The sequence below is a fragment of the Sorex araneus genome, chromosome 2 (genome assembly GCF_027595985.1).
Source record: "Sorex araneus isolate mSorAra2 chromosome 2, mSorAra2.pri, whole genome shotgun sequence".
NCBI classification, from domain to species: domain Eukaryota; kingdom Metazoa; phylum Chordata; class Mammalia; order Eulipotyphla; family Soricidae; genus Sorex; species Sorex araneus.
This window is the reverse complement of record NC_073303.1, coordinates 77,480,886-77,507,381: the sequence shown is the minus strand read 5'-3', so window position 1 is coordinate 77,507,381 and position 26,496 is coordinate 77,480,886. Positions and strand designations below refer to the sequence as shown.

The 26,496-nt window shown below is 43.4% G+C and overlaps 1 protein-coding gene across 4 annotated transcripts in view; it reads right to left on the bottom strand.

The window, feature by feature from the left end:
- The window catches only part of NCOA2 (nuclear receptor coactivator 2), a 275,814-nt gene that overhangs the window by 59,957 nt on the left and 189,361 nt on the right, over positions 1-26,496 (bottom strand). For all 4 annotated transcript variants that reach the window (XM_055124990.1, XM_012936071.2, XM_055124991.1 and 1 more), the window contains exon 5: positions 238-341. In XM_055124990.1, coding sequence (XP_054980965.1) covers positions 238-341 — 104 coding nt within the window. The remainder of the gene's footprint in view (positions 1-237; positions 342-26,496) is intronic.

The window sequence follows — 26,496 nt, the reverse complement described above, 5'->3', positions numbered from 1 at the left end:
AATCTAGATAATTTTATCTAAAATATTAATCTGAAATGCAGAGATTCTAGATTCACGAATCGGAAGGAACATAGATAAATAGAGAAAGTCAGTGGTACTTCAACCTTGAAAATAAAAAGTATAGATTATGTTTAGATTCATATTGGTCATTCTATACCTGAACATTCATTGTTACAATGTAAAATACAGTGTAAAAAACTGTGTGCAAAATCCAGAACCCAAATAAGCATTTGATACCTCAAGCATCATGGGCCCCAGTGCATCCTTGTCGATGACTCCCTGTCCTGTGGATGAGACATCCGACTTCTGTACTTCATCTATGTTGGTGGCGGCTGTTTTCTCTGGAACAAACAGAAGAGTGAATTAAATGGCAGAGATATTTCAAGGACAGAATGACACTGAAATATTTTTACTGTAATGATTTCGAGAATCTCTAGTGCAGCTGGAGCGATAGCACAGCAGGTAGGGCATTGTCTTGCATGCAGCCAACCCAAGTTCGATTCCTCCATCCCTCTCAGAGAGCCCAGCAAGCTACCAAGAGTATCCTGCCTGCAAGGCAGAGCCTGGCAAGCTACCCGTGGTGTACTCTATATGCCAAAAACAGTAGCAAGTCTCACAATGGAGACGTTACTGGTGCCTGCTCGAGCAAATCGATGAACAATGGGACGACAGTGCGACAGTGCTAGTCTGGCTGTAAGAGAGCCAGAGCATATGCCCACACTGCCACTGATTGAGCAAAATGAATCCTAGTGGACTCCAGAACACTGCCTTCTCCCCTCCAGATCCCGGGGCACAAACCCTCTATTCAGGCTGCTTAAAGAAATGAGTCTTTGGGGATGGAGCGATAGCACAGCAGGTAGGGCGTTTGCCTTGCACTTGGCCGACCCGGGTTGGATTCCCAGCATCCCATATGGTCCCCTGAGCACCACCAGGGGTAATTCCTGAGTGCAGAGCCAGGATTAACCCCTGTGCATTGCCAGGTGTAACCCAAAAAGAAAAAAAAAAAAAAAGAAATGAGTCTTTAAGGAGGGTGATTTCCTCCTAGTTCCTGGCAAGCAATTCTTGGCGCCCCCCCCTGCCCCGCCCCCAAACTGTACAACTGTCATATCCTATGGCACAGTACGTTTCTACTCAAGAGATTCCCCAAAGCAGGACAAGGGAGGATCTGTTGTTCTAAAACTCAGCAGCACAATCAGAGCTACATTGGCACAAGTTGAAGAAATGAGTCGTAACCCGCCCGTGGTGGCTCCCATGTGACTCTGTAACGATTGCCTTGACGCTTGCACGGTCCCACCACTTCTAACATTCCACACAGAAAGTTGCCAGAAAGACTGGCTTCCCTGTCTTGTTTCAGTGCTTCATGATTTGAGGCAGAGAGAAGAGGTAAATTTCCAAGGCTGACCTTCAGTCTAGCACAGAGGTTATATTATATGTGCTCCTGGATTTAAACGTGCCGAGCAGTTTTCAGAGCCACAAGGGCCAAGAAGACATTCCATCATGGAAAATCGCTTGTAACAGAGAAGAGCCTATTTATCAATACATATGTAAATTAGTTTTTTTCTAGAACACTAAAAAAGTTTAAGGCGTAACAGATACCGATCAGCAACCTGCTAGAAAACAACACAAAAACAATGTGCCAACGTGTCAATTATGTGTACCGGAATAAATTATATACTTATTTACACTGCATGTTATCACTGTGATTAAATGCAAATAAAACTAAATCCATTTAGTGCATAGACTCAACCTGCGTTTCATGACGAGTATTCTGTTGCCCTTGTTTTTTTAAAAACCCCCACCCCCCCACCTTGTTATTGCCTTTTTTTGTTGTTAAAAGATTTTTATGAGTTATTTTGAAAATGTATAGTTTAATGTTGTCCCAAGGACCCTAGAAAATAATTAGGCACTATAGAGGCCTTCCAAATCATTTAGCTTGCAGGATGGAGAACTTCCGCATGTATACCTATCCATGGATACGGAAAGACAAGGCGGCCTGTGGAGTTCAAGTCTCAGCTCAGTCACTTCACATAGTGTAAGTCAGAGCAAGTCCCTTCAACCTTTGAAGGGCTTAGTTCTCTCACCTGCCTTCTACACACTGTGCACTGTGACACGAGTAAATGGAATAACAGGAAACACATGCTTTAAAAACTACCCAACGGTTTGTAAGTGTAACTTATTACCAGCATATCTTTATTTACTAGCTCTTCTTTATTGAGTTCCAAATCTAGGAATCTCTTGGCAGAGCGTGCCATTAGGAGACGGTACCTGCTTTTCCGATCACTGCACTGCACTCCTGCTTCATCTTCTCAGAGCTTAGTAAGTGTGATCAGCAGGGACCGATCAACAGCACAGGAGGTGCTTGCCTTGCACACGGCTGACCCGAGTTCAATCCCATATGGTCCCCCGAGCCCTGTCAGGACTGACCCTGAGTGCAGAGCCAGGAGTAAGCCCTGAGCATTGCTGGGTGTGGCCCCAAAACCAAAAATAAAATAAAATTGTGATCACTGAGAGAAAACCGACTTGTGTGTGATGGTAGTCTTTACAACTCAGTTTTGTGAATATCTGTCAATCTTCAGTTTCCTTCTTGCTGCTTCTTAGTCAATATTCAAGTCCGTCCTCCCCCACCCCCGCATTTTTACTTTCTAAGCCTATATCATTTTGATACCACACCCATCACTGACATCCTGAAAACTTCTATCCACCCCCCAACTCCCTGCGCGTGCAGTTCTCTAGACAAATTTCCTAATTCCGATGCCTTTGGTGGTTGGTTGTTCCCTTACTGTTTATGTCTTACATTTAAGAAAGATCTTATGGTAAGTTGATAAAATTACTTTTTTCAAAGAGATCTTTTTCTTACAGATGCATACATTTAAAAAATTGTATACGTCGCTGCTAGTACATTTTAAAATATACATGAAATAGATAAAATCCTACCTAAAATGATTTCATGGGAGATGAATTTGAAAAGTTTAAATGAAAATATGACTAGGCCTATAAAAGTATAAAAGTATTTTATCCTATAAAGGTAATGTTGGTTTTATATTAGAAAATGTTGTATTAAAGACAATGTTTAAGTATCTACAACTGAAAAGTAAAAACACTCTATAGACATAAAAAAAACACATCTGTATAGACATAGAACATTCAAAATAAATGAAACATTAATTATTTAAAGAGTATAAAACCCTGCGCAGGCCAGAAGGAAACAGACCTTTCTTAATCCAGCAGAGGGAAATGGTAAGTGTCACGAGGGAATGCCACACATAGTGGAGAAGTGTTGGGAAGTCTGTCTCGTCTTTTAAAGACTTGATGTTTGTTGCAAAACTGGTTTCAAGACTAGGAACCTGTCTACAATGCACCTTGTCCATGACGCTTTGCATCATTCCTTCAAGTCTGAATGATAATCTAGTTGGATAGAGCACTTTTGGTGAGGTGTTCATTTCACTTGAAAGTTAAAAACAAGACAAAAACAAGAACTAAATCCCACCATTCTCTTCTGGCCTGTAGAGTCTCACTTGATAAATCTGCTGTATTTTTTAAAGGGAATCCCTTTGTGTATTAAGTTTCTTCTTTGTTTTTTTTTTTTTTTTTTATTTTTTAAATTTAATTTAATTTTTTAATTTTATTGAATCACTGTGAGATAGTTACAAGCTTTCATGTTTGGGTTACAATCACAAAATGATCAAACACCCATCCCTCCACCAGTGCACATTCCCCACCACCAATATCCCCGGTATACCTCCCCCTTCCCACCCTCCCCCTGCCTCCCATGGCAGATAATATTTCCCATACTCTCTCTCTACTTTTGGGCATTATGGCTTGCAACACAGACACTGAGAGGTCTTCATGTTTGGTCCATTATTAAGTTTCTTCTTTGATCTTGCTGTTTGCGTCTCTGACTCTGGCTTTTGCCATTCTGATTACAACATGTCTTGGAGTTTGTCTATTTACATCTATTTTAATTTGGGAAATTTGGGGATCTTAAATCTGGGTGCGACACTTCTCAAGTTTGGAAAATTCTTATCTCTGATTTCTTTGACTAGTGGTTCTTTGTTGAATTCACCTTCCTACCCTTCTATTCTCCAGGGATGCCAGTTATTATTATTAAGTTTTCTTTTTTGGACCACACCTGGCAGTGTTCAGAGCGTATTCCTAGCTTTGCACTCAGGGATCACTCCTGGCCGTGCTTGGGGGGACGACACGTGGTGCTGGGGACTGTGCAAGGCACAGCCCCACCTGCTGTTCCAGCCCCTCCATGGATTGTTAAATTGTATTCCCTGATCTTATCCCATAGTTCTCTGACGTGCTGTTAACTTCTTTTCAGAATTTTCCCCACATCCTGTTATTTTCTAGGTTTCCTGCATCTTGTCTTGGAGTTCACTAATTTTTCCCTCAGCTGCTATTACTCTGTAACTGAGGCTTTTCATCGAGTTATTTTTTTCTTTTCTTTTCTTTTTTATTTTTTAAAAAAATTCTTGAGTCATTGTCTGCAATCTGCAGAGACAAGGACTGCCTCTATTTCCGAGTAGGTTTTTCACTAGACGTTGGTCAGTGGGAGACTGACAAACTAGCCCCTCTGTGGGCACTTGCTTCCAGAAGCACGAGAGCAAGTGTCAAGGATGGGTGAGTGGAGGGTTAAAGTGCACGCCCTGAATTAGGTTTCAGCAACGGGTCTGGTTCCTGAAAGGGACCTCCAGGCGTCACTGCCTCTCACCCTCCCTCTGCCAAAAAAGGCTAAGTGGGGAAAAACTGATTTTCCCCTTTAGCCTTGCAGGGGGCAAGGAATGAAGTAGGTGGGCAGGGTCACTAAATTGGGAAATTAAGTTTTAAATAACGAATCACTTTGTTTTGCCTAAGTCCCAAGACATCTCATGGCTCTGGATCCCAAGTTCTCCTTTCTGTTAAAACTGATGGCTTCATTCTTCTTAAAGAAGGACTTCAGTTAATTAATGCTGGGCGAGAGTGAGACATTAAACAAGAGCCACCAATCGCGAAGGCAGCTCCTTATCTATCACAGGTGCTAGAAAACATTGCATCATTTGTCATATGAAGTTCTGAGATCACAATGGTTTTTTGTGCTGAACGTTAGGGCAAAAATAAATACAATGTAACAATGTGATAGTGACCTATTTCTGAGTCTTTCTCTGCACCCCCGCCCCCTCCAGGGTGCTCATGAGGTCCAGGGCCCGCCCACCACCCCCTTACAATTTTCAGCCAGTGATTCAACGCAAGGACCTGTGCTGGGACCAAACCTAGGCAGGCTACTTCCCCGGCCTCAAGTCTTTTTAAGACATCCATGTTACATCATGAGATGCTTTTAATATTTGACAATCATTCTGAAGATCCAAATGTCTCCCAGTTTCATCCCCTAGTGTTTTGTGGCAATCATGTCAAAAGTCCAACCCGGGCCCACTTCCCACATGTAGACTCACCTGCCAAGCCCTGCTCTTCCAATCCATGACTAAATCCCCAACGAGGTACAATCCGAGCAGTTAAAACTCAGGGACACACTGGTCTCCCACTGGAAAAATTCTGCGGTACCCTCAGGAGGGAGGCGGGGCAAGTCCTCACCCTGCGAAGCCTCGGCAGCCCCCCTGCCCACGTCCACTGCTTCACTAATAATCTCGCCAGAGACCCTAACCACACAAAATCCCAGGTACTCGGCATCCAGGCTGAGAACTCTGGGGTCCTCTCTGGAGTTGGGGTGGGTGCCCCCCACCGCTCCCCACCCCTGCTGCTTCCAGAAGCACCGGCAGCCACGCCCAGCCTCACAGTTGCTGCCTTCTGGACTCACTGGCCCAGCTCTGCAGGCCCGAATTCCATAATCCTAAACTCCAGCAGGAACACACCACGCTAGATGGGCAAGTAACACAGAAGCCACTAAACTCCACAGGCAGAAACAGCAACACAGGAGGCTAGTCACAAACCTCGCGGGAAATCCTCAGACAAGGACTTAACAAGCCCATGGTGAAGACAGAACAGTGGCACATATTTTCTTTCACTGAAGTATTTCTGATAATTCCTTTGGCCATTTAGTTGTTACTAGCAATATAAAATAAATAAAGTATTTTATTTAAAAAAAAAAAAAGAAAATCCAATCCAGGAAGGTCCTTAAATACTGATAAACTTTAAATACTGCACCAAGCATGTTCAGGCATAGTTTTGGGGTTTTTAGAGTTTTGGATTTTATAGAGTTTTGGATTTTATAGAGTTTTGGATTTTATAGTTTTGGGTTTTTGTATCACAAATGTGTAGAATCAGAATCAAAATTACTTTTTTTTTTAACTTTTAGGAATGAACAGATGAAATGTGATTTAGAAGAGGGACCAACTTTAAATTAGAAGATGATTTCGAGCTGACAAATATGCATGGGTGCTACTGGAAGTCTGGATTCAAATTATATCTTGAAAAATAATTTGTAATAAATCATTAGAAGGAGAAAATAAGCAATCAACAGAAAATCACAGAGAATGAATGGCCACCAAGAGGAAATCAACCAGCAACAGTGGAATTAATTCAGTGGTCCCCATGGTTCCGTGTCTACAGCATAAAATATGCATGAAAAGCAAGTGAAGTAAATAATCCTTATAAACTAGAGCTTCCATTTAACTGGGAGGCAAAATGATTACAACCCAAATAAACACAATTTAGGGCTAACCTATGAGAAACTTTAAATTCAAAAACTGGACATGGGCTGGTGAGAGAGCACTGTAAAAATCCAAACCACCACTATTCTTAGTGGTTAGACACCACTAAGAATATTTAACATACAAGGTAACTGAAGTCGGTTCTGCAGGATGGGCCCGGGGATGGCAGAAGCAAAGGAATCCAGTCAGAATGGCCAGATGGCATCAGGCTCCTAGGAACGCTTAGCCTGAATTCTGCAAGTCAATGTTAAGGAATAGTGGTAAAAAAATCTCAGGGCTGGAGTGACACTAGGGCGGTAGGGCATTTCCCATGCATATGGCAGACTTGAGGTTGATCCCCGACACCCCATATGATCCCCCTGATCCCCCTGAGCCAACCAGAAATGATCCCTGAGCAGAGCCAGGAGTAAGCCCTGAGCACTGCCGGGTGTGCCAAGCCCCCGCCATGCCCTCACCGCGCCCCCCCCCCCCCAATATATTTAAGTTGAAGCTGAATGCTTGGCAAATGGAAAAAAATTTCTCAGGTCAACTTAAAATTTCTTCTTCTTTTTTTTTTTTAAAGTAGTATTTTGGTTTTTCCCTATTTTCCTCATTAATCCATTTAGTGTAAGAAAAGAAAAGTGTGTATGTTCTTATCTTTACTCGAGCAGTCTGTATTTGTATGCACAGAAACTCTACTAGGTAGTTTAAAACTGTAGATAAAAGAGGAAAAAAACAGTGTCTTGCTTTAGACAGATTCAGTGCAAATTATAGGTATTGCACTGATAATCATGTAATGAATTTTTGCTAAATGAAAAAACAAAAAGCATAACATTATACTACAATGAAAAATAATTAAAATAAAATTTCTTTAGTACTTATGCTTTGAAAGAAAACTCTCAGTAAGACTAGAATAGAATTAGAGAGAAATGTTGCAACATTTGTATGTATTCACTCTTCATATGCTATAAAACTAGGAAATTTCACTATTCAGAGAGCAAAGAAATAAAGAGCCAAAAAGGTAAAAAAAAATTAGGGCATCTCATCTCTGTCCTCACAAAATACTTGGGTATGTGTACTTTCCAGCTCATTTACCCCCTATTATTCAATTCTACAATGAATTTATGCTTTAACTGTTGCTCAATATTCAAAATAAATACATCAGGGCTAGAGATGCAGTTCAGTCATATAGTATTTTTCTTACATGTATAAGGCTCTGGGTTCTGTCTCTAGCACCACAAAATAAATGAATATACAGAAGTAAAAATAAAATGATATCAATTAACATGAAGTGACAGAAAATACCCAAGTAGTGTAACTAGAGTTTACATTAACATAGTCAAGAATCTGTGATTTGGGTAGTTTTCATGAAATAATAAGTACCTCTGCTCAATGTTCAGTTGGACCTAAAAATTAAAAAGAAAGAAAAAGGGGACTATTTTGAGACATACATCATGTTAACCAGACATATACTGGTATCTTGATGGAGAATTTCAGTAACGAGTATGCTATTTTTATGTGCCAGATATAAATAAAAGCCCAAATCCTTAAATATATTTATACTTCTGCAAGTACAACATTATTATGCTAAAACATACTATTTAATAGTTTTAAATCAGGCAGCTTTCACAGTGGTCACAAATTATATTTACTTTTCTATATTTTGCATCCATTAGCCCTAAAAATATATTGTTATAAAAATATCCTTGAGCAACTCAAGAGCAGAAAGCTCATCCCTGAGTTTCGTTTCGTATAATCAAAATCTTCGGAAATCTTATTATTACAGATTGAGCTCTTAAATCAGAGAGATGAAAAAATTGAATTTTCAGCCTACGAAAAGATTTCTCCTCCATGCCTTGACTTCCGTTTCTTCTTGCTGCAGCTTAACTATTATATATTTTTCAGATAAAGAATGTAACCTAAGAGAATAACAATGAAAACAATAATTCTATTCTTTCCGTCTTCCTCATTCCCAAAAGATAAAAACATGATACAATAGCCCTGATCCTTTCAAAGCTTGGTCTTTACAAAGCAAAGCCCTGAGCAGAGACTGTCCAAGGCTGCCTTCATAATCTTGGGGGAAAGTGTCTCTTCCCCGGGGGGCTGCCGAAGAGCAATCCCAGCCAGGTCCCTCCTCCATTTGCCTCACTCCAGAAATCCAATACCAATTAATTAGATTTCCAGTTTCAAAGCAAAGAACAAACCCCATCTCTTCAGGGACCATGTTAAGATGAGTCATCCTACAAACTCAGGGGGAAATCATTAATATTATATTTCATAAGCTTTTTAAAAAAATACACATTATTATTTGTGATTTCTCTCGGAATATGAAAGGTGAAGAGGAAGCATGTGATCTCTAGAAACACAAGTGCTTTAAATATATGAAAGCAAAACAGGTAACATTTGAAGGCAATTGAGATAAATGGCTCTGTATTGTTGGCATCGACAGGCATACATTTGAAAGGAAAATTTAAGGTGTCTGGTGAGAAGAGCGGTAAACCTAAAGCTGATTTCAGAAAAAAAACAAAAAAAAAAACCTTAAAAAAGTAAAATCACCTATTTGTAAATCAAAAATAACATTTAAGAAAGAATTTTACATTTTCTTCTATAACCTTGTCAATTTTTAGAACTCTCTGAATCTTACAATATTAGGAAGTCTCCTATATTTGTTTGTTAAAGCAACTGGACTGAGAACGTACACTCAAAGGGCCTTTCCACAGAGCACAATTCTATCTCCACCTGGAGACAGCGGTCTCGGCTCAGCGGACAGTCAGATAATTGTTCAAACTCCAGCCACAGCCACTGCTGATGACTGAAAAACCTAAATGCTGTTTAATGACGGCCCATTAGAGGACCTGGGTAACTCAGACAGTCAGACACTGGCAAAGAGGCTGATGCTTCTCTCCCATCATCTGAAGAGTCTATGAAAACATGCGGTAGTTTACAAAGTCAGAATTCAAACAAATACCAATTATCCACTCTAAAATATGGCACCCCAAAGATGTCCCATCGAGTATTTATATACATATTTAGAAAAAAAATGTAAGCAACTGCCCATGTTTAGATCCCCCTGGTATGCAGATCAAGTAGGGGTTTAATAGTTTTATGTCTGGTCAAGAATGAGGATGGATGTTTTTACTGCAGTATTATTACTGAAAGGATTAGAATGTTTGACTAAAATGGAACCTAATACTTTATGCAGCTTCTGTAATTAATTCCACTGCTTCAAAATGAGTAAAATCACTCAAACAGAAATCTATCAATTTTTCAGTAGACTGACGTCAAACAGACTCTAATCACCTCCACAACAAATTTTAGGTGTCTAGTGGGAATCAATCCACAATTTCCATCTTTTCTTGCGCTTGGGAGCTGGAAGATTTCAGGTAAAGTGACTGTCAAGCCCAGCAGTGGCAGGAACCAGGCAGAGCAAAGACGTCATTAAAACAATGACAGGCAGCTGCTGGCCGAGCGGTACAGATTAAATGTTATAGGGGAAAAAGTTATGTAGCATCTCAAAGGTTCTAGAAGGTAAAACCAGAGAATTATGCATCTGCACCCAACTAAAATTAGAAAAGCTGCCATATGGCTCTGTGAAGCCAGCAGCACATTCTTATTCATTAGGAAGCATTCTGCTAACATAAAAACACAAGGCCCTTCCTGTGCTCTCCAAATGTGTTTATCTTTTCAACATTAATGCACTATATATCATCAAGCTGCTGAAATCTCCTGCCGTGCATATTAAAAATGCGCAGCTGCACTTTCTTGAGTAGTGGGGGAACCTAAGCCCTAAGTTGCCTCCCTCTCTTTCTGACATTGAGCTTGTTAACATATCATGGTTTCCCCTCAACACGAAGAAACAGCAAAATCAGCTGTGACTTAATGCTCAGCAAACTCCCACCATTTTCTTTGGAGAAAGTCTTAGACATAGTTCTATTTTCATGCTAAGGTAAGGCCTGGCTACTTAGAACCAACAGTCGTGCCTCAGGGTTACAATATATAGGCCCCAGTTTTCAAATTACTGTCCCACACTTATCAGGCAGGGGAGCCAGTGGCCAGAATAGACTGGCTCTATCTAGCCAGAAAATGCTTTCATTTGTCGAAGCTCTTTATCATCAAATCAACTGTTTTTTAATTTAGTACTTACCGATCATATTGAATTTATTGGCAGGTGAAATAGTGTGAATAAATAATGTATAAATTGTACCAATATATTTATACGGTAGGAGTTTATAGATCAGAAGAAAAAAAAAAAAACCCAGACGCTCATAGGTCCCAGACAGTGGAAAAACACTTCCAAGCCCATGGAAACATGGCTGCAGAAATACTTCAAGGTAATCAAGTGAAAGGCAACAGGACATGCCATTAAACTTAGGTCAGCATTCTGTCACTCCCCAGTGTCATAACAGCAGGTCTCTATTAGAATCTTTTACAGTTACAGGGTACTGAGAAAAGAGGACAATGTAAATTAGGAAAACTACTTACTTGGAGTTAGTCTAACTCACAGGACTCGACTAGCTAAAGCTGTGGGAGCTATCGAACACAGGAAATAGAGGACTCGGAGCCTAGATGAACGCAGCAAGGAAAAAAAAAAATCACCAGGTTTCGAAGAAAAGTGAGTTCTAATAAGCACTAATTCAGAATATTTAGAAGCAACCTTTCGAAAGACCAAACTACATAAAAGATTTCTTTCAAATACATATGTCAACAAGCAAGGCCATCGGAATCATACTATAGGAGCACTTACTACACTTTCTGAAAGATGTGAAAATATGGAAGAACCATATTTAACTCCCCCTGTAAAATCCTTCTAAAAAAACTAAATTGTTTTATTTATTTAATTATTTTTTTTGGGGAGAGCATACCTGGCAGTGCTCAGGATTTACTATTGGTGGTGCTCAGGGGGCCATGTGGATGCTAGGGACCAAGCCTGACTTGGCCAGGTGCAAGGCAAGCCTCCTATCCATTGCACTACATCACTCAGGACTCTAAAAAGACTAAATTCTAGCGGGGCAAATATGATCTCCTGGATTATCAGTTTATTGGCACAGCAAATTCCAGTTTCCAATAAGCTTATCTTGTTATTATTATTTATAGCCCCCAGTGCATCCTACTGTCTCCAGATTTCAAGCCTTTTTCACGCAACTCCACTTGCACAAATGCCCTGCCCTGTTCTCCGTTAGACCCCAACACTGTGGCCAGAAGCTCATCCCAGACGAGGGGCCCTTCTCTGTGGTTCTGCATTGCCCCGTGTCCACCCCCACCGGAACAGTCTCTCACCCCAGTGCCTTTGACTGACTGACCGATTTTCCTGTCTGTCTCTTTCAGTGCACCACTGGCTGACAGGTCTTTCTCTCCACCACCTGGTAGGTAGTTGGTGCTCAATAATGCTTATGTTTGATACTGAACTGTGGAGCAGAACTCTGGAAAGAGAGGATCTGAAAAATCACAACCAATCCGTTATAGGGATCCAAAGAGCTATGTATGTAAGTTAACGGAGGCTTAATTTAAGACAGTTTGGGGAGTGTAAGAATCAAGTGCAAGACTCATCTATGGTATATAGAATGAAAGAGTGGGAGACTAACACCCAAGAACTATAGAAATAAATACCAGGAGGTTGACTCCATGGCTTGGAGGCTGGCCTCACATTCTGGGGAAAGGGCAACTCAGAGAAGGGATCACCAACTATAATGTAGTCGAAGGCCATGCGGGGGAAGGGAGTTGCGGGCTGAATGAGGGCTAGAGACTGAGCACAGTGGCCACTCAACACCTTTATTGCGGGCCGTAGCAGCTAAATGGAGAGAGAACAGAAGGGAATGCCCTGCCACAGTGGCAGGGTGGGGTGGGGGGGAGATGGGATTGGGGAGGGTGGGAGGGATGCTGGGTTTACTGGTGGTGGAGAATGGGCACTGGTGAAGGGATGGGTTCCCGAACTTTGTATGAGGGAAGTATAAGCACAAAAGTGTATAAATCTGTAACTGTACCCTCACGGTGATTCACTAATTAAAAATAAATAAATTTTAAAAAATGTCAAAAAAAAAAAAAGAATCAAGTGCAAGAGTTACGGGGGAAAATAAGGGTTAGCCCACACGTGGGGCATCAGGGTAATTCCTATGGTTGTCGCTCATGCTCTTTCCGCTTCCTAGAGATGAAGGAAAACACGGAGAGACCAACTTTATTAATCCACATCGTTGTCAAGAAGTTATAAACGCCTTCATTTTGCAAAGCAGCTTGGATATCATGGGAGCTGTTATCACATGGGATTCTCTCGGAAGGAATCACCATTTCATTTGTACCCCAAAGGGCGCCTTCCTGCCTGCACAGAGGGCGAGCAGAGGCCAGGGCCTCTGAGGACAGGGTCGCGGCCTGAGCCAAGAGCGCCAACTAGAGTGCGAGGCTGGGCCACGGGAGGGCGGCAGTCTCTGGAGAGGCTGGCACGACTCTTGTTTTATTCAACTTTGTACGCTCAGGGACGGGCATACGGCTCCCAGCAATGAAGATGCTCGGGAGCGGCCCGGGGAGGACGCAGGGGTGAAGAGAGGCCGCAGATCTGGGACAGTCAGCCTTGCCCGGGTGAGTGGGGCAGTTCACGCTGCACTTCCCACAGGTCCTCACCGCACACTCACAGGCCCTCGCCCTCAAGCCTGCACTTCGTTTCTGGGTTCCGGGGACTCCTGCCAGGGAATGCAGGGGCCGAGGGGCACCCGGGCCTGCCTCCATCTGTCCCAGGGAATCTGGCTTCCAGGCCCGGGTGCTTGGTGCTCTCTCCCCCTGCCCAGAGGCACGCCCCTCGCTCTCTGGCTCACTGCGTGCTGCAGCTGTCACACCTGCTAGCTTTTCTCTCCTTTTTTGGGGGTCATATCTGGATACTTTATTATTACTATTATTTTTAAATACCTTTCTATTGCGGGACTGAGACTTACAGCACGGTACATCATCCTTCTCACGCATACGTGATTCCAACACCACACACATCCCCAGAGAGCCCGCCTCCCTCCCCCCGTGTCCCATGGGCCCCTTCTGGAGACTACCCCGCAACCCCGACTCCCTGTGTGACCTCGGTTTTCCAGACAAAACCTCCAGCTCATCTGGATAGCTTTACCTCCCAGTCTGTCACTGCAGACACCAGGCAGCCAGTTGATCGGGTACTCTCCCGCCTCCCCTCACCCGACTCTAGCCACGCCACACAGCGCGCAAGGTGCCCTGCTGCCTCCTGCCTGCGCCCATTGACTCCGCTTGCCTGAGCCAGCACAGAAGGACCCCGGAGCTTTCCAGCGGCCAGGTGTGCTCTCTCAGTCTACGGCGTCTGGTGCAAGAAGCTGCTAAGAGAACGTAAAATTATCCAATTTAGGGACCCAAACATTGAATTATGCTAAATCATATCATCCCAGTAGAGACACGAAAGCACTGATGACAATGAGAAACCCGCATAATTATATGGAACATAATGGCCCTGACCAGCCACGGGAGGCGAGGGACGCGGGGCGAGCAGGCTCTGCAGGGACGGAAGCGCAGGAGTGGAGAACAGGGCAGTGGCCGTGGGAGTCTGGAGGCTGGTGAGAGCGCCCAGGAGTCAAGGACCAGGCAGGGCCGAAGAGTGAAGAGCCCATGCCCAGAGCCACAGGATCTGGCCCCTCAGCTCCCAGAAAACTGTGCAGTTTGCACCATCGAGGCCCCAGCCGATGAAAACTCTCTAGTTTTGAAAACGAGGCTCTGTCTAGATCAACTATGCAGGTTAATTACTAAGACAAAACCACACACTAGGTAATGCCTATGTGGACGTTCGGGAAGGAAGAGAAGCGGCTTTTAAGAGCATGGGTCTAGTCTCAACCCTCATTTCAGACCTTTGGAACAATTACTAAAGGCAAAATGTACTGTTCTGCAGCCACCACTGATAGTTACTTTGGGAATAAGACTACCTGATAGTTAAAAAAAAAAAAATTGCACAAGACATAAATACCAAACCTGAAAATTTTTTTATACACTCCAGAGAAATCCAGCTTTGGGCAAGAAGTGTAAACTATTCTCCCGAGCTTTAGGAAGAAAGGAGGGAACGAAAAATAGACAATTCTGGGTCTAAGAGGAGTTGAATTGTCACGAGGTTTATGTGCCACAAGGAGAGAATTTTATTTGTTTTCTGTGGAGCAAGATAGTTTGACCCGAACTTACTTAGAAAGAGGTGAGGGGAGAGGATGAGAGAAGGGAGTGTTCTGGAGAGAACACAGGTGCCTCCAGAGTGGCAACAGGCACGCAAAGATACAGAGACAATCCAGTGAGACGCCTGCTGAAGATGGCCTTGAAGAAAAAGCTTCCCAAACAGAACTTCTATGGGAGAAAATACAAAATATCTCTTGTTCTGGGGGTGGGGGCACATCCAGGCAGTGCTCAGGAAACCAGGAATGGGCAGGGCCGGGGGGTGGGGGGGGAGAACAGAGTCTAGAGGTGCCTTTCAGGAAAGGCTTCTCACCTGAGGATGGAAACTCCAATCATCCATAGCAGATTCGGAGCAAAAGCCAATAAAATATAGGATCTGATTGTTAGTTAAATATATATCATTAAAAACATTTTCCTCCATTTTTTTTTTCTGGGTGAGACTGACCACACGAGGCACACACTGTCCACCGACCTCAACGCCCGACCTCACTAACGTAAGTGTTTTAAAGGGAAGGTCTGCCTATATGACAAAGCGAAACCTGACTTGTATTGGTAGGTTTCCCACACCCATATACACCTTTGTCTGACTGTGGCAAAAAAAAAAAAAAATCACTGTATTTAAGAGTTTAAGAGACGAGTTTAAGTTTAAGTTTAAGAGACGAGATAAAGGGAATGTGGAAAGAAAAGACTGTGAAATATTTGGGAAATAATCTGAAAGTAGATTTCCTAATTTTCAAAGCCGTGCAGTTTCTTTATGACGATCGTGGCTCCTTTATATCAAACACCTTTTAGAAAAGGGACTGTCAAATATTCCTTCAGTAGTTACTATGTTCCAAAATGACAAAAGGGATAGATTTATGTGACCCTTTAAATACCTTGCGACATGAAATCTCTCCACTTTAAGCAGGAGTGGCAGTGAATCATCAACCAATGTTCCCCGACTATTTAAAGCAGCAGGCAATTAAAAGAAAACAGGGGTCAGCTTCACTAAGGACTGACGTGCCTCACCAGCAGCAGGACTCAGCTCGGCCCCTGGACAAAGCAGCCACTGGAGGTTGCGAAGTCCAGCAGAAGAGAAGGAAGAAGGTGGCCACACAGCAACGGGGGTGGCTGGCGGGGGCTGCGGTGTGGGCACAATGAGGACCAGGTGAACTAACAAGGCCTTGACTGACAAAGATCTGCAACTTCGGTGCCTTGCCTGTTTTCTACCACCAAATCCTGCGTCTGTCCTGTAATTGTTCAGCAAATGTTTTAAGTTACTGAAGGGGACTATCAGAGGATTGTCACTGAATTTCAGTAATTCTCTTGGATTTTTTTCCTCTGGTACAAGCTCCCAAACAGAAGGACGACAGAAGCATTCAAATCTAGTTGGAAGAAAAAAATTTAAGACCGTCTTAAAGTCTGACAACTTTTTTTTTTCCCCCCAGCAGAAGTTATAGAAAAGTTTAAATCACAGACACATAGTGCCAAGGGGATTCAATGGTCGGATCGAAAAGAGAAAAACAATACATCAATTATGATCACCCATATAGGTTATGGAACATAAGGAAATTAGCTGTCTAATGATAAGTATGAAAAAGAGCTCATAGTAATTTAGCTACCTACCAAATAAACTAGTTGAAATTAGTTTTGTTGGACATATATTAGGCATAGATGTTTTCCTTTTATCCTACCATTCTTCAAATACTGAGATTTTTCATGAAATTCATTTCTCTGATTATCAATTTTAATTACGTCACTTAAGTTCCCCAATGCGAGGTGATTTAGTATTAGGCGGCCATCAACACTTCAGACAGAATTTCACCCAACAGCATTCTGGAATAGGTTTCACTTCAGCAGATGAAAACCCTGAATTGCAGGAACCTGTTTTTGGACGCTGCCTGCTGGCCAATGACTTTCTGGTGAGGCAGGGAAGTGGCTCCAGAGGACAGTTGGCGGCTCAGTCTGAGAGCAAGATGGAAGGAGCAGAAAGCCATCTTGCTCCTGTACCCGAAGGCCTGAGCCACACGGCGATGCTGGAGTCTGCCACCATCATCTGCCTGCTCCACAAATACATCCTAGGCCCAAGTTTGCGTTCTCAAACTGTATGGTTATATTTTTATTGCATCCATGGAACAATGGGCTTCCCTGAGACTAGTGTGGCAGCTGCTAGCTCTGTCCTGCCAAGGAAACTATTTGGCCGCACATGGGGTTTCCTGCGAACAAGTCAGTACATGACCTCAATCTTTTTCAAGCTTATCATAATGCCGAAGAGCTGTGCTGATTCAGCAAAGCAATCCGTGATCTCTTGCAAAGTACCCCCCCTCTCTTTCCCAGGCATACTCCCAGGCTTAATAACAAAACGTAGGCTGAAGTACAATGAGGTCCACAGAACAAGTTACTAAGTAGTATTATTCTGCACTCATAACTACAAAGGCAATAAGGCATAAACTTGCTCAGAACTTACAGACATGCCATTTTAAATAATATGATATGTAACTCTGGAAAATGCAGAATAAAGCGAGCTTGTTTATCCATATTTTAAAAATGGAATGGGAGCAGAGAGAGTGTAGGGTTAAGACACTCTGCATGCACCAATCCCAGTTGGATCACTGGCATTGCACATGAGCCCCGGGCACTCCAGGGGTCACTCCCGAGCTGAGAGCTAGAAATAGCCCCTGAGCACTGATGGGTGTGGCTTAACCTCGTCCCCAACTAAATAAATAAGTAAATAAAGTAAGAAGGTGAAGTCAAAATGAAAAGAGAACCAGGCCAGTTTCTAATGAGAGCCCTTTGTGATACGAGCAGAAATTTCTGATTTGTGATAAAAATTTGTGACAAAAGAACAAATTTCACTGAAGCTTTCCTTGAGACACTGCTGTTAATGAATTTAGGGTCATTTCTCTGGTTTCCCTACCAATACATTTAAATTGATAATGAAAGTCAGCACTGACAGCTACAGCATTTCATTTCTTTAGTTATCGGTGGAAACAATGAAAATATTTATTTTTCTGTCACTGGGATAAAACCTGAGTAGTTCACCCAATGCCAATTCCTTTCTTTCCTAACGCCAAAACTTACCTATTCATGACCATGGTTCAAGAGTGTGAGTGTTAGGGGTATAATCGTATCTCACCATGTCCACCCTCAAAGTGCCCTACCCCCATCCGCCACAGCATTGAGGCACCCCCCAGCATGGTTGCTTCAGCTCTGTCACCAGAGCCTGAGAGTTGGTTGTTTTTTTTTCTCTCTTCTCTTTTTGGGTCACACCCAGTGATGCTCAGGAATCACTCCTGGCGGTGCTCAGGGGATAGGGGATGCTGGGAATCGAACCCGGGTCGGCCGCGTGCAAGGCAAACACCCTACCTGCTGTGCTATTGCTCCAGCCCCCTGAGAGTTAGTTTTTATTGGCGACTATCATCTCCCTAGCTTCTTTCTGTAATTAGGGGGTGGGGTGAGAGGGCACATTTGTCTCCTAGACAGGAAACACCTGTTTCTTGACCCTTTGGACAAGACCAAGCGGAGAGACGGGCCGCCCAGAAACTGAATCAGGTGTCTGGAATGGCAGGCGAGGCATCCCGGGGCTCTTGGTTCGCAGACATCTAGCATTTCCTTCAAGGCAGCCATTCTTGAAAGTCCAGGGATGCAAACTGTTTATTCTCTTCCTCCATAGCCCTCCCTCATACCATGGACTCTCTTACAGGGAAATGAGCTGGTCTGATGGGGACCGCCTCAGGACCCGACACTGCTGAGTTCTTTAGTCAGAGACTTTTGTTTTCCCCACCTCATCTTCCCACACAAAGGCTCCTCCTGGGGACTGAGCACGGGTGAGCGGGACAGGGAGCAGTCGCTCGGGGGGTCCCTACTCGGGCAGACAACACAGCCCAGGACAGGATCAGGGCTGGTTTCTAATTTTCTTTTTTTTTTTTTTTTTGCTTTTTGGGTCACACCCAGCGATGCTCAGGGGTTACTCCTGGCTTTGCACTCAGGAATTACTCCTGGCAGTGCTTGGGGGACCATATGGGATGCCGGGGATCGAACCCGGGTCGGCCGCGTGCAAGGCAAACGCCCTACCCGCTGTGCTATCGCTCCGGCCCCCTGGTTTCTAATTTTCGTTTGTAATTTTGATTTCAAAAAAGTGGCACTTTAGACGCGGAAGACAACAAGCAGAGTAAGATGGAGAGCGGAGAGCGGAGAGACGCGCCTCCTCCCCCGCACAGGCCCCTCGTGTCAGGGACACGTGCGGGGAAGCCCAGGGCCGAAACAGGGCTGACGGATCAGCTCTTTAAAGTGCTGGGGATTTGTGTACTAAAAGAAATCGGATATTTATAAATTTATAAATTTGTAGGTATTAAGAGGTTTTTAATTTATTTAGCTGGAAGACTCAGCTTCTTTGGAGAGTAAAGTTCAGGAAACAGCATTGATCCAAATGCTGAATGAAGAGAGACTAATTATCTAAGATTTCACTAAGAATGCTTTCATCAGAGACTGAACATGGCAAGAACTGATTACTTAACTCAAAATAAACTTCCATCAACACACCAGGAACAATGCGCCCACCTCAGGATGCTAACAGGGCCTAATTAGTTCTCTGAAGTGTAACAGCTAAAAGAATTTTGGAAATAAAAATGTGAAGGTTAATGGTCTTTTATATTATCCTCTCAGGAAAATCCAATTGCTGAGGAAATTAGACTTGCAGGTTTAAAAAATTCAGGCTGAGCACATACTCTACAGGAATAAAAAATGACTGTCAATTTTTCAAACTTAAACCACCAGTGAACTTGCAGGAGAAAAACCTACAATCCCTAAACTACAAAGGCATCTCTAAGATGGGCTTTGTATCTATTCTTTCGAAGTTAAGTCTGAGTCAGTTGTTCGGTTGTGGAGCTAAAACACAAAAAAACTGTCTTTTCTGTCGAACCCCCTAAGAAAGCCAGGAGTTCTATTTTAACCCCCCGTCAAAAAAAAAAAAGCTCTGTGTGTGTTGGGGTGTGAGGCAGGGTGGGACTCAGAAAGAACCTACAGGACTCATCAGACTGGCATAGAGGAGAAGCAACACATCACCCCTCTCCTTTCCACTCAAAACACAGCTGTCCATACCTTGTATATTAGAAACGATTCTAGCTAGAAACTCTATCCATTACAGTAGGCTTTATGGAACTTGTCCAAGAGCCTAACCACCAAACGTGCATTGTTTTGATGGAAAATATCCTCTTTTCCAAACAATTAACTTATAAATAAATCTTAGGAGAAAAAGGGTCTTAAAGCCGAAGACACTGTGTTTCTTCAGAAAGCAAGGCAAGGCGAGGGTAAACGGACTACTGAATCCAGTCACACAAGAGAACGTAGAACATATGTTCTAAAGACATATCCACATAATCAAAAGGACACAATCAATTCTTCACCTTTGTCAATTTCAATGTTCTAACAATATGACAAATTAAATATACTTTGTGTTAATTCCCCCCTCTTCCAATCTGACACAAATGATCTACAAACTGAAGATGGCCTACTAAAATGGTATAGCAAAATAAAAATGTTTTTAAAAAGCTGAGTTTAATTTAGGGGTGGTAAATAATATCATGTCAGTTCCAATAAGGCTTGCTTTCCCTCCCCCCTCCCCCCCATTTCACTGACTTTATCAGTTACAACAAGATGCAATTAACACTTGGAGTCTTGCAAAATGGTGTAATGCATACATATGCCCATCTAAGGCAGAGAGGCTTAAATAAGGTATCAGCAAGTTCATAAGAAGGACTTCAGGTCCCGAGAAATAGAAGATACAGACTACCCCACGCAGCCTGGGGAATCTATGATATCCAGCACCTGCTCTAAATGAGAGAGGCACCTCAAAGAATGGGCAATGGCACACAGGGTACTGGCATTCCAGATTTCACTTTGCTTTTACGCCACAAGGAAAAGATGTACTTTACGAACTGGCAGGTCTGAAAGGGCTCTGCAATCTAATACAGGCAACCAAGGTTTTAGCACTGTATGAGCAGAAGCCAAGTCCATTTTAATGAACAACTGTCCTCTGCTGGGTAAAATCACGGCATTCTTTTCCAAGTGATCATGTTGAATTTAGAGCTCTCTTTTGTTTAAAACGACAGCAATGAGAAAGAGAAGGCTAGGAGATCTAAAACTTTAAATTTAAATATTTGAGATCTAAGTCAGTCTATTTTCCAGAAGTGTGCATTTCACGTATTTCCTCTCTTTTTTTTTTTTGCTTTTTGGGTCACACCCAGCAATGCACAGGGGTCACTCCTGGCTCTGCACTCAGGAATTACCCCTGGCGGTGCTCAGGGGACCATATGGGATGCTGGGAATCGAACCCGGGTCGGCCGCATGCAAGGCAAACGCCCTACCCGCTGTGCTATCTCTCCAGCCCCACGTATTTCCTTTCTAAAACACAGCTTAGCATATACTCTACAGTGTTTTACACAGTTAAGAAGTTTTGTGAGTAACTTGGCCCTTGGATTCCAGTTCCTTCTCTTTCTTCCTATCCAATGATGCAATAGTTAAGGGGGTGCTCATGTGACTGTTTTGCACCCCATCTACTTGGAAAATGACATCTGTAACAGGCACAGGAAGATCGACAGAGGAAACCAGGAGACCTTTCTCTGACAGCAGTTCCTCATCTGCTCACATCAGGGCACGGAATAAAGCAAGCAGCGTGCTATCCAATTTTTCTGGTTAAATACCAAAGAAATCTCTTTTAGCCTACACAGCAACTTTCTACTTTCTACTTTCTTGGGATCTTTCATAATTCCCACCCCCACCCCCACCCCAATGGCCAGGAAAAGTTGAGCTGCCTTGAAAGCGTACGTCATTTTCTGAAATAGGAATCGGCTAAAAAATTTTTCTCACTAACTAAACCATGGTGTCTCAGTAGTTCTTAAACTAGGCTGATAACATGTTTATCCAATTTACTCAAAACAACTCCTTCCAAATAGCAGACAAAAGCAAGATTAAACAGTTGCATGATGTAATTCTTTTATTCTTCCACTTTGCAGGGAGATGCCGGTTTTGGAGCTAAGCAGACATCTGGATTTGGATTTCACTTCCACCACTTACCAACTCTCTGACTCCTGACAAGTCTCTTACATCCTAGGGCCTTCACGTATAAAATGGAGCTTGCAGAGCCAGTCTACTATGCAAGAGTGGTGAACGGATGAAGTGAGGTCAGGGAACAAAAAGTAGTGCGAGGCATAAAGCAATACTCTATATGTAAAACTCTGATTTTTACCCTGGCACCTGATCTTTTGCTTCCGATCAAGCACACATTACACACTCTGCCAGTATATGGGGCTGGAGAGATAATACTGGGGACAGGGGGTAAGGCCCTGGCTTCCACCCAGCCGACCCTGGCTCGATCTCCTTCATGGACACTCTTGGTTCCCTGGGTTCTAGCAGAAGTGATCGCTGAGCACATAGCCATGAACAGCCCCCAAGTACCACAGGGTTTGCCATCCCCTCCCCGCAGTCCAAAATACCCTAACAATAAACTTCGCTAGTGTATAGGGAGGCAGTTATGCTTTGGAGGCCCTGAGATTTGACAACTCTTAAATAACGCAATAAAGTATAATTTCCATCTGTATTTATAGAGAATCCTGCATGGGAGAGGCTGGCAAGCTCCCTGTGGCATATTCATATGCCAAAACCAGTAACAATGATGGGTCTCATTCCCCTGACCCTGAAAGAGCCTCCATGCGGCACCGTTGGGAAGGATGAGTAAAGAGAGGCTTCTAAAAATCTCAGGGATAGGACGAATGGAGACAGTACTGAGACCGCTCGAGAACATAGACAATCAACTTGATGATGATGATTGATGAAGACGATGATGATTTGTAGAGAATGAGAAAGGCAGCAGCCTTTGGGGCTGGGGTGATAGTACAGCAGGTAGGGTGCTTGTTTTGCATGCGGCAAACCTAATTAGATCCCCAGCATCCCGTATGGTCCCCTGATAAGAGAGAGTCCTGAGCACTCTCTCAGGGTATGGACTCACAACAACAACAACAACAACAAGGAAGGAAAGAAGGAAAGAAGAGAAGGAAGGAAGGAAGGAAGGAAGGAAGGAAGGAAGGAAGGAAGGAAGGAAGGAAGGAAGGAAGGAAGGAAGGAAGGAAGACAATAGTCAAACAAAACTCTACAAAGATCCAAGTACCTCGTGAGACCTCTTTCGATACTTATAGGAAGTGCTGAAGAAGCAACGCGCTTCCCGGGCTAGACCGCGCAGGCGTCTTGGCACTCTCAGGGGCGGGGCCAATGAAGAATCCTTTAACTTGAAACTTCATTGGCTTAGTGACGATCATGCTCAGCACACGTACGGATGAAGGAGTCATTCTCTGTGGTGCTGCCCGCTTCTCCCTGATGTGTGTGTGTGTGTGGGGAGGGGGTCAGGGGGGCGGACCTGGAGGGCTGTGTAGGGATTAGGGTCCCACTCATTCGGTGGCTGTGCTGCTGCATATTCTGGTTGCAGTGCTCCCCACGGGCTGGACCTTCTGGTTTTGATGCTCACACAAATCTGGCAGTGGAGCAGCCAGGAAGTGCCCACGGCACGGGGGATGACAGCGAGCAGTGCACGCCGTGGGCGCAGGGATCAAAGGCAGCGCTCGGATTTAGACCGCCTCGCCCTTCAAGGCAGGCGCTCCAGGCACTGAGTCATGTCCTGGCTGCCTTTCCTTGATTTGTGTTATTTTTGTTTATTTATATTTCTGGTGCTGGGGACTGAACCCAGGACCTCACACAGGCGAGGCAAGCATTCCACCTCGAAGTCACAGCCCTGGTCCAGTGTCCTCTATTTTTAAGGCTACTTATCTGGCTCTTGGTTTGTAATATCATGTTGGACGGCCTTTAACTTCTTAACTTGACTGTTAGAAATTCTTACACTAGGCTGAAATGTAAAGGGTCACCATAGGAATGGCTGTTTTAGCCGTTTAGCCCTTGACAGCTACAGAAATCCCATGTTCCATGTCACCCTGCTCAGAGGATCTGTAATTTGTGTTCCAATCTAGCTGCTCTCTCATTGAATTCTTTTTCCTGGAGAGAGCCAATTCATCTGCCCCCAAAATACAAGGTCCGGTTCAGTGCTCTACACACCTCAAATCACAGCTATGAAATGACCTGCTGAGCAGAACCAGTATTAGGAGGGACTCTACTGTACCCTTTACTTTATGTCTCTCTTGGGATATGATTCTTGTTTGAGATCACAAGAAAATGCGAATGCTCTTGATACAGACCAACAGTATGCAGAAAGCTTTCATGTCAATAGAAATTCTTTTTATTCATCAGTGAGTGCGCGTTAGCATCCTTTCTCAATGATACTGAGATAACTACAAAAGACAATGAAAAAATGATCATTGGGAGATATTCAAAAGAAATGAAAAAAGCCTAGTCAGAAACACATGTAGGTCGAACCAGAGTGAGAGAAGTGTGTGTGGGACACTTGCCTTCCATGTGGCCATCCTGGGTTTGATCCCTTGCACCTCAAGTAGCCCTCAAACACCACTAGAAATGGCCCCTTACTCAGGAGTAAGCCCCAAGCACTGCCAGGGGTGGCTCAAAAACAAACAAAAGAAAAAGAGAAAAGAAACATATAGGTGAATAGAACATACAGGAAGCTGGGGTAGGGTAGAACTAGAACAGCTATTTGCTGTAATAATTCTACAACCAATAAGTCTCACAATGAGAGACGTTTACTGGTGCCTGCTCAAGCAAAATCGATGAGCAACGGGATGAGAGTGACAGTGACAATGTTTTAGTATGTGACTTCAGCCTCCATCAGATTTCTGTTACTAATGAAATCTAACTCATATTTTACTGACCGAAAAGTGAATGGGGGCATAACTAACCACACTTTGTGAGGAGACCTATTACTGTGAAAGTAACCATGACAATCACAGTCCAATTATAAGACAGGGTGGTAAGTGAAGTCTACTTATGAGACAAAGTAACACTACAGTTTTCTAAGTAAGAGAATGGGCAGTTTAAACCTTAGTGAATTTTCAAGATTTATAAAATATTTAAAGCCTGATTTAAAAAAATATCAAATTACAGTCACTGAAAAAAAAAAGTCCTCCAAATATGGGGCTGGAGCAATAGTATAGCGGGTAAGGTGTTTGCCTTGCACGCAGCCAACCCAGCGTCCATCCTTGGCATCTCATATGATCCACAGAGCATCACCAGAAGTAATTTCTGAGTACAGAGCCAGGAGCAACCCCTGAGCTTTGCTGGGTGTGGCCCCTAGACCAATCAATCAATCAATCAATCCTCCAAATATCAAACTGAATTACTGTTAGGATCCAGCCCTTCCACTCCTGGGTAGATATCCTATAAAAATAAAATAAAGTAGAGCCAGAGTGATAGTACAGTGAGTAGGGCACTTGCTTTAGCATGCAGCTGACTCAGGTTTGATCCCTGGAACCACCGATGGTCCCCAAGCTTGCCAGGAATGAACCCTGTGCACTGAGCCAGAAAAAAGCTCTGAGTACCACAGGGTGTGACCCCAAACAAAAACAAACAAAACTAAAGGATGGACTTGAATAGATGAGCACAACAATGGTCACAACATTATTCACAATACTAAAAGATGTAAACCACCCAGTAGGTGGATCAATGAATAAGTCAAATAGTTTATACGTTAGTAAAATACTATCCAGCCTTTGAAAGTTAGAAATGACTGATAATGCTACAACATGGATGCATCTTAAGAATGATAAGCCAGACACAAAAAGCAAGAACTGCATGATTCTACTTAAGTTAGACTCACAGAGACAAAAAGTACAATCATGGTTACCAGAGGCTGGTGGGAGGAGGGCTGGATATATATTGCTCCAAAGGCAAGGAATTTCTGCCGGGGACATGACGAAGGCATTTTGAAGATGAACAGAGGAAATATTTGCACACTACATTTTTGGTTTCTTGGCTTCACGGCCACACCTGGTAATGCTCAGGGAGCCATATGGATGCCAGGGTAGGCAGTGTGCAAGGCAAGCATCTCACCTGCTGCACTATCACTCCAGCCTCTGCACAGTAACAGTCAATACCATTGAGCCGTATACTTTTAAATGACCAATTTGGGAGCTGGGGAGATATAGCTCATGCCTTGCAAGCGCAAGACCCAGGGTTCAAGCCCCAGCACCCCCAGGCTGGAGTATTCTGGCGAGGCCCAGGCACTGAGCAGTGCAGCTGGGAGTGGATCCGGGCCCATGGGGCACTCGGGGTAGGATTCCCAAAATGACCAATTTTATGTTACATATATTTACCATACCACCACCACCACCACCACCACCACCACCACCACCACCAAATAAATTAAAATCCATTCTCTGGTATAACTGGGAACCAGTGTCTTTAGTCAATATGTATTATAAGCAGCAGAATTGCAATTTTTATATTCTGTGAATTATTCTTGTCATGTGTAAAGCTAAACAGGAATCAAGATTTGTCAAGCTGATAGGACCAACTCAGTAAAAACAAAAGCACTATGATAGAGCCCCAGGCTGTAGAAAGTCAGTCGTCACCAGATTTTGTAACTGAGGTCAAGCATAAGCTGTCAAGAGTCTCCGTGCCTTAACAGGCTGAGCCCAGGAACAGTTTTCCTGGAATTGTTACTTAAAAACATCGGGAATGACAGAACATGAGATAAACAAGGGGACTCCTACACTTATAATCAGAGATAAGTGACTCAGTAATTAGCAGCAAATGAACATTTCTGAAGTAGAAGTGGGGGGAGAAGGGA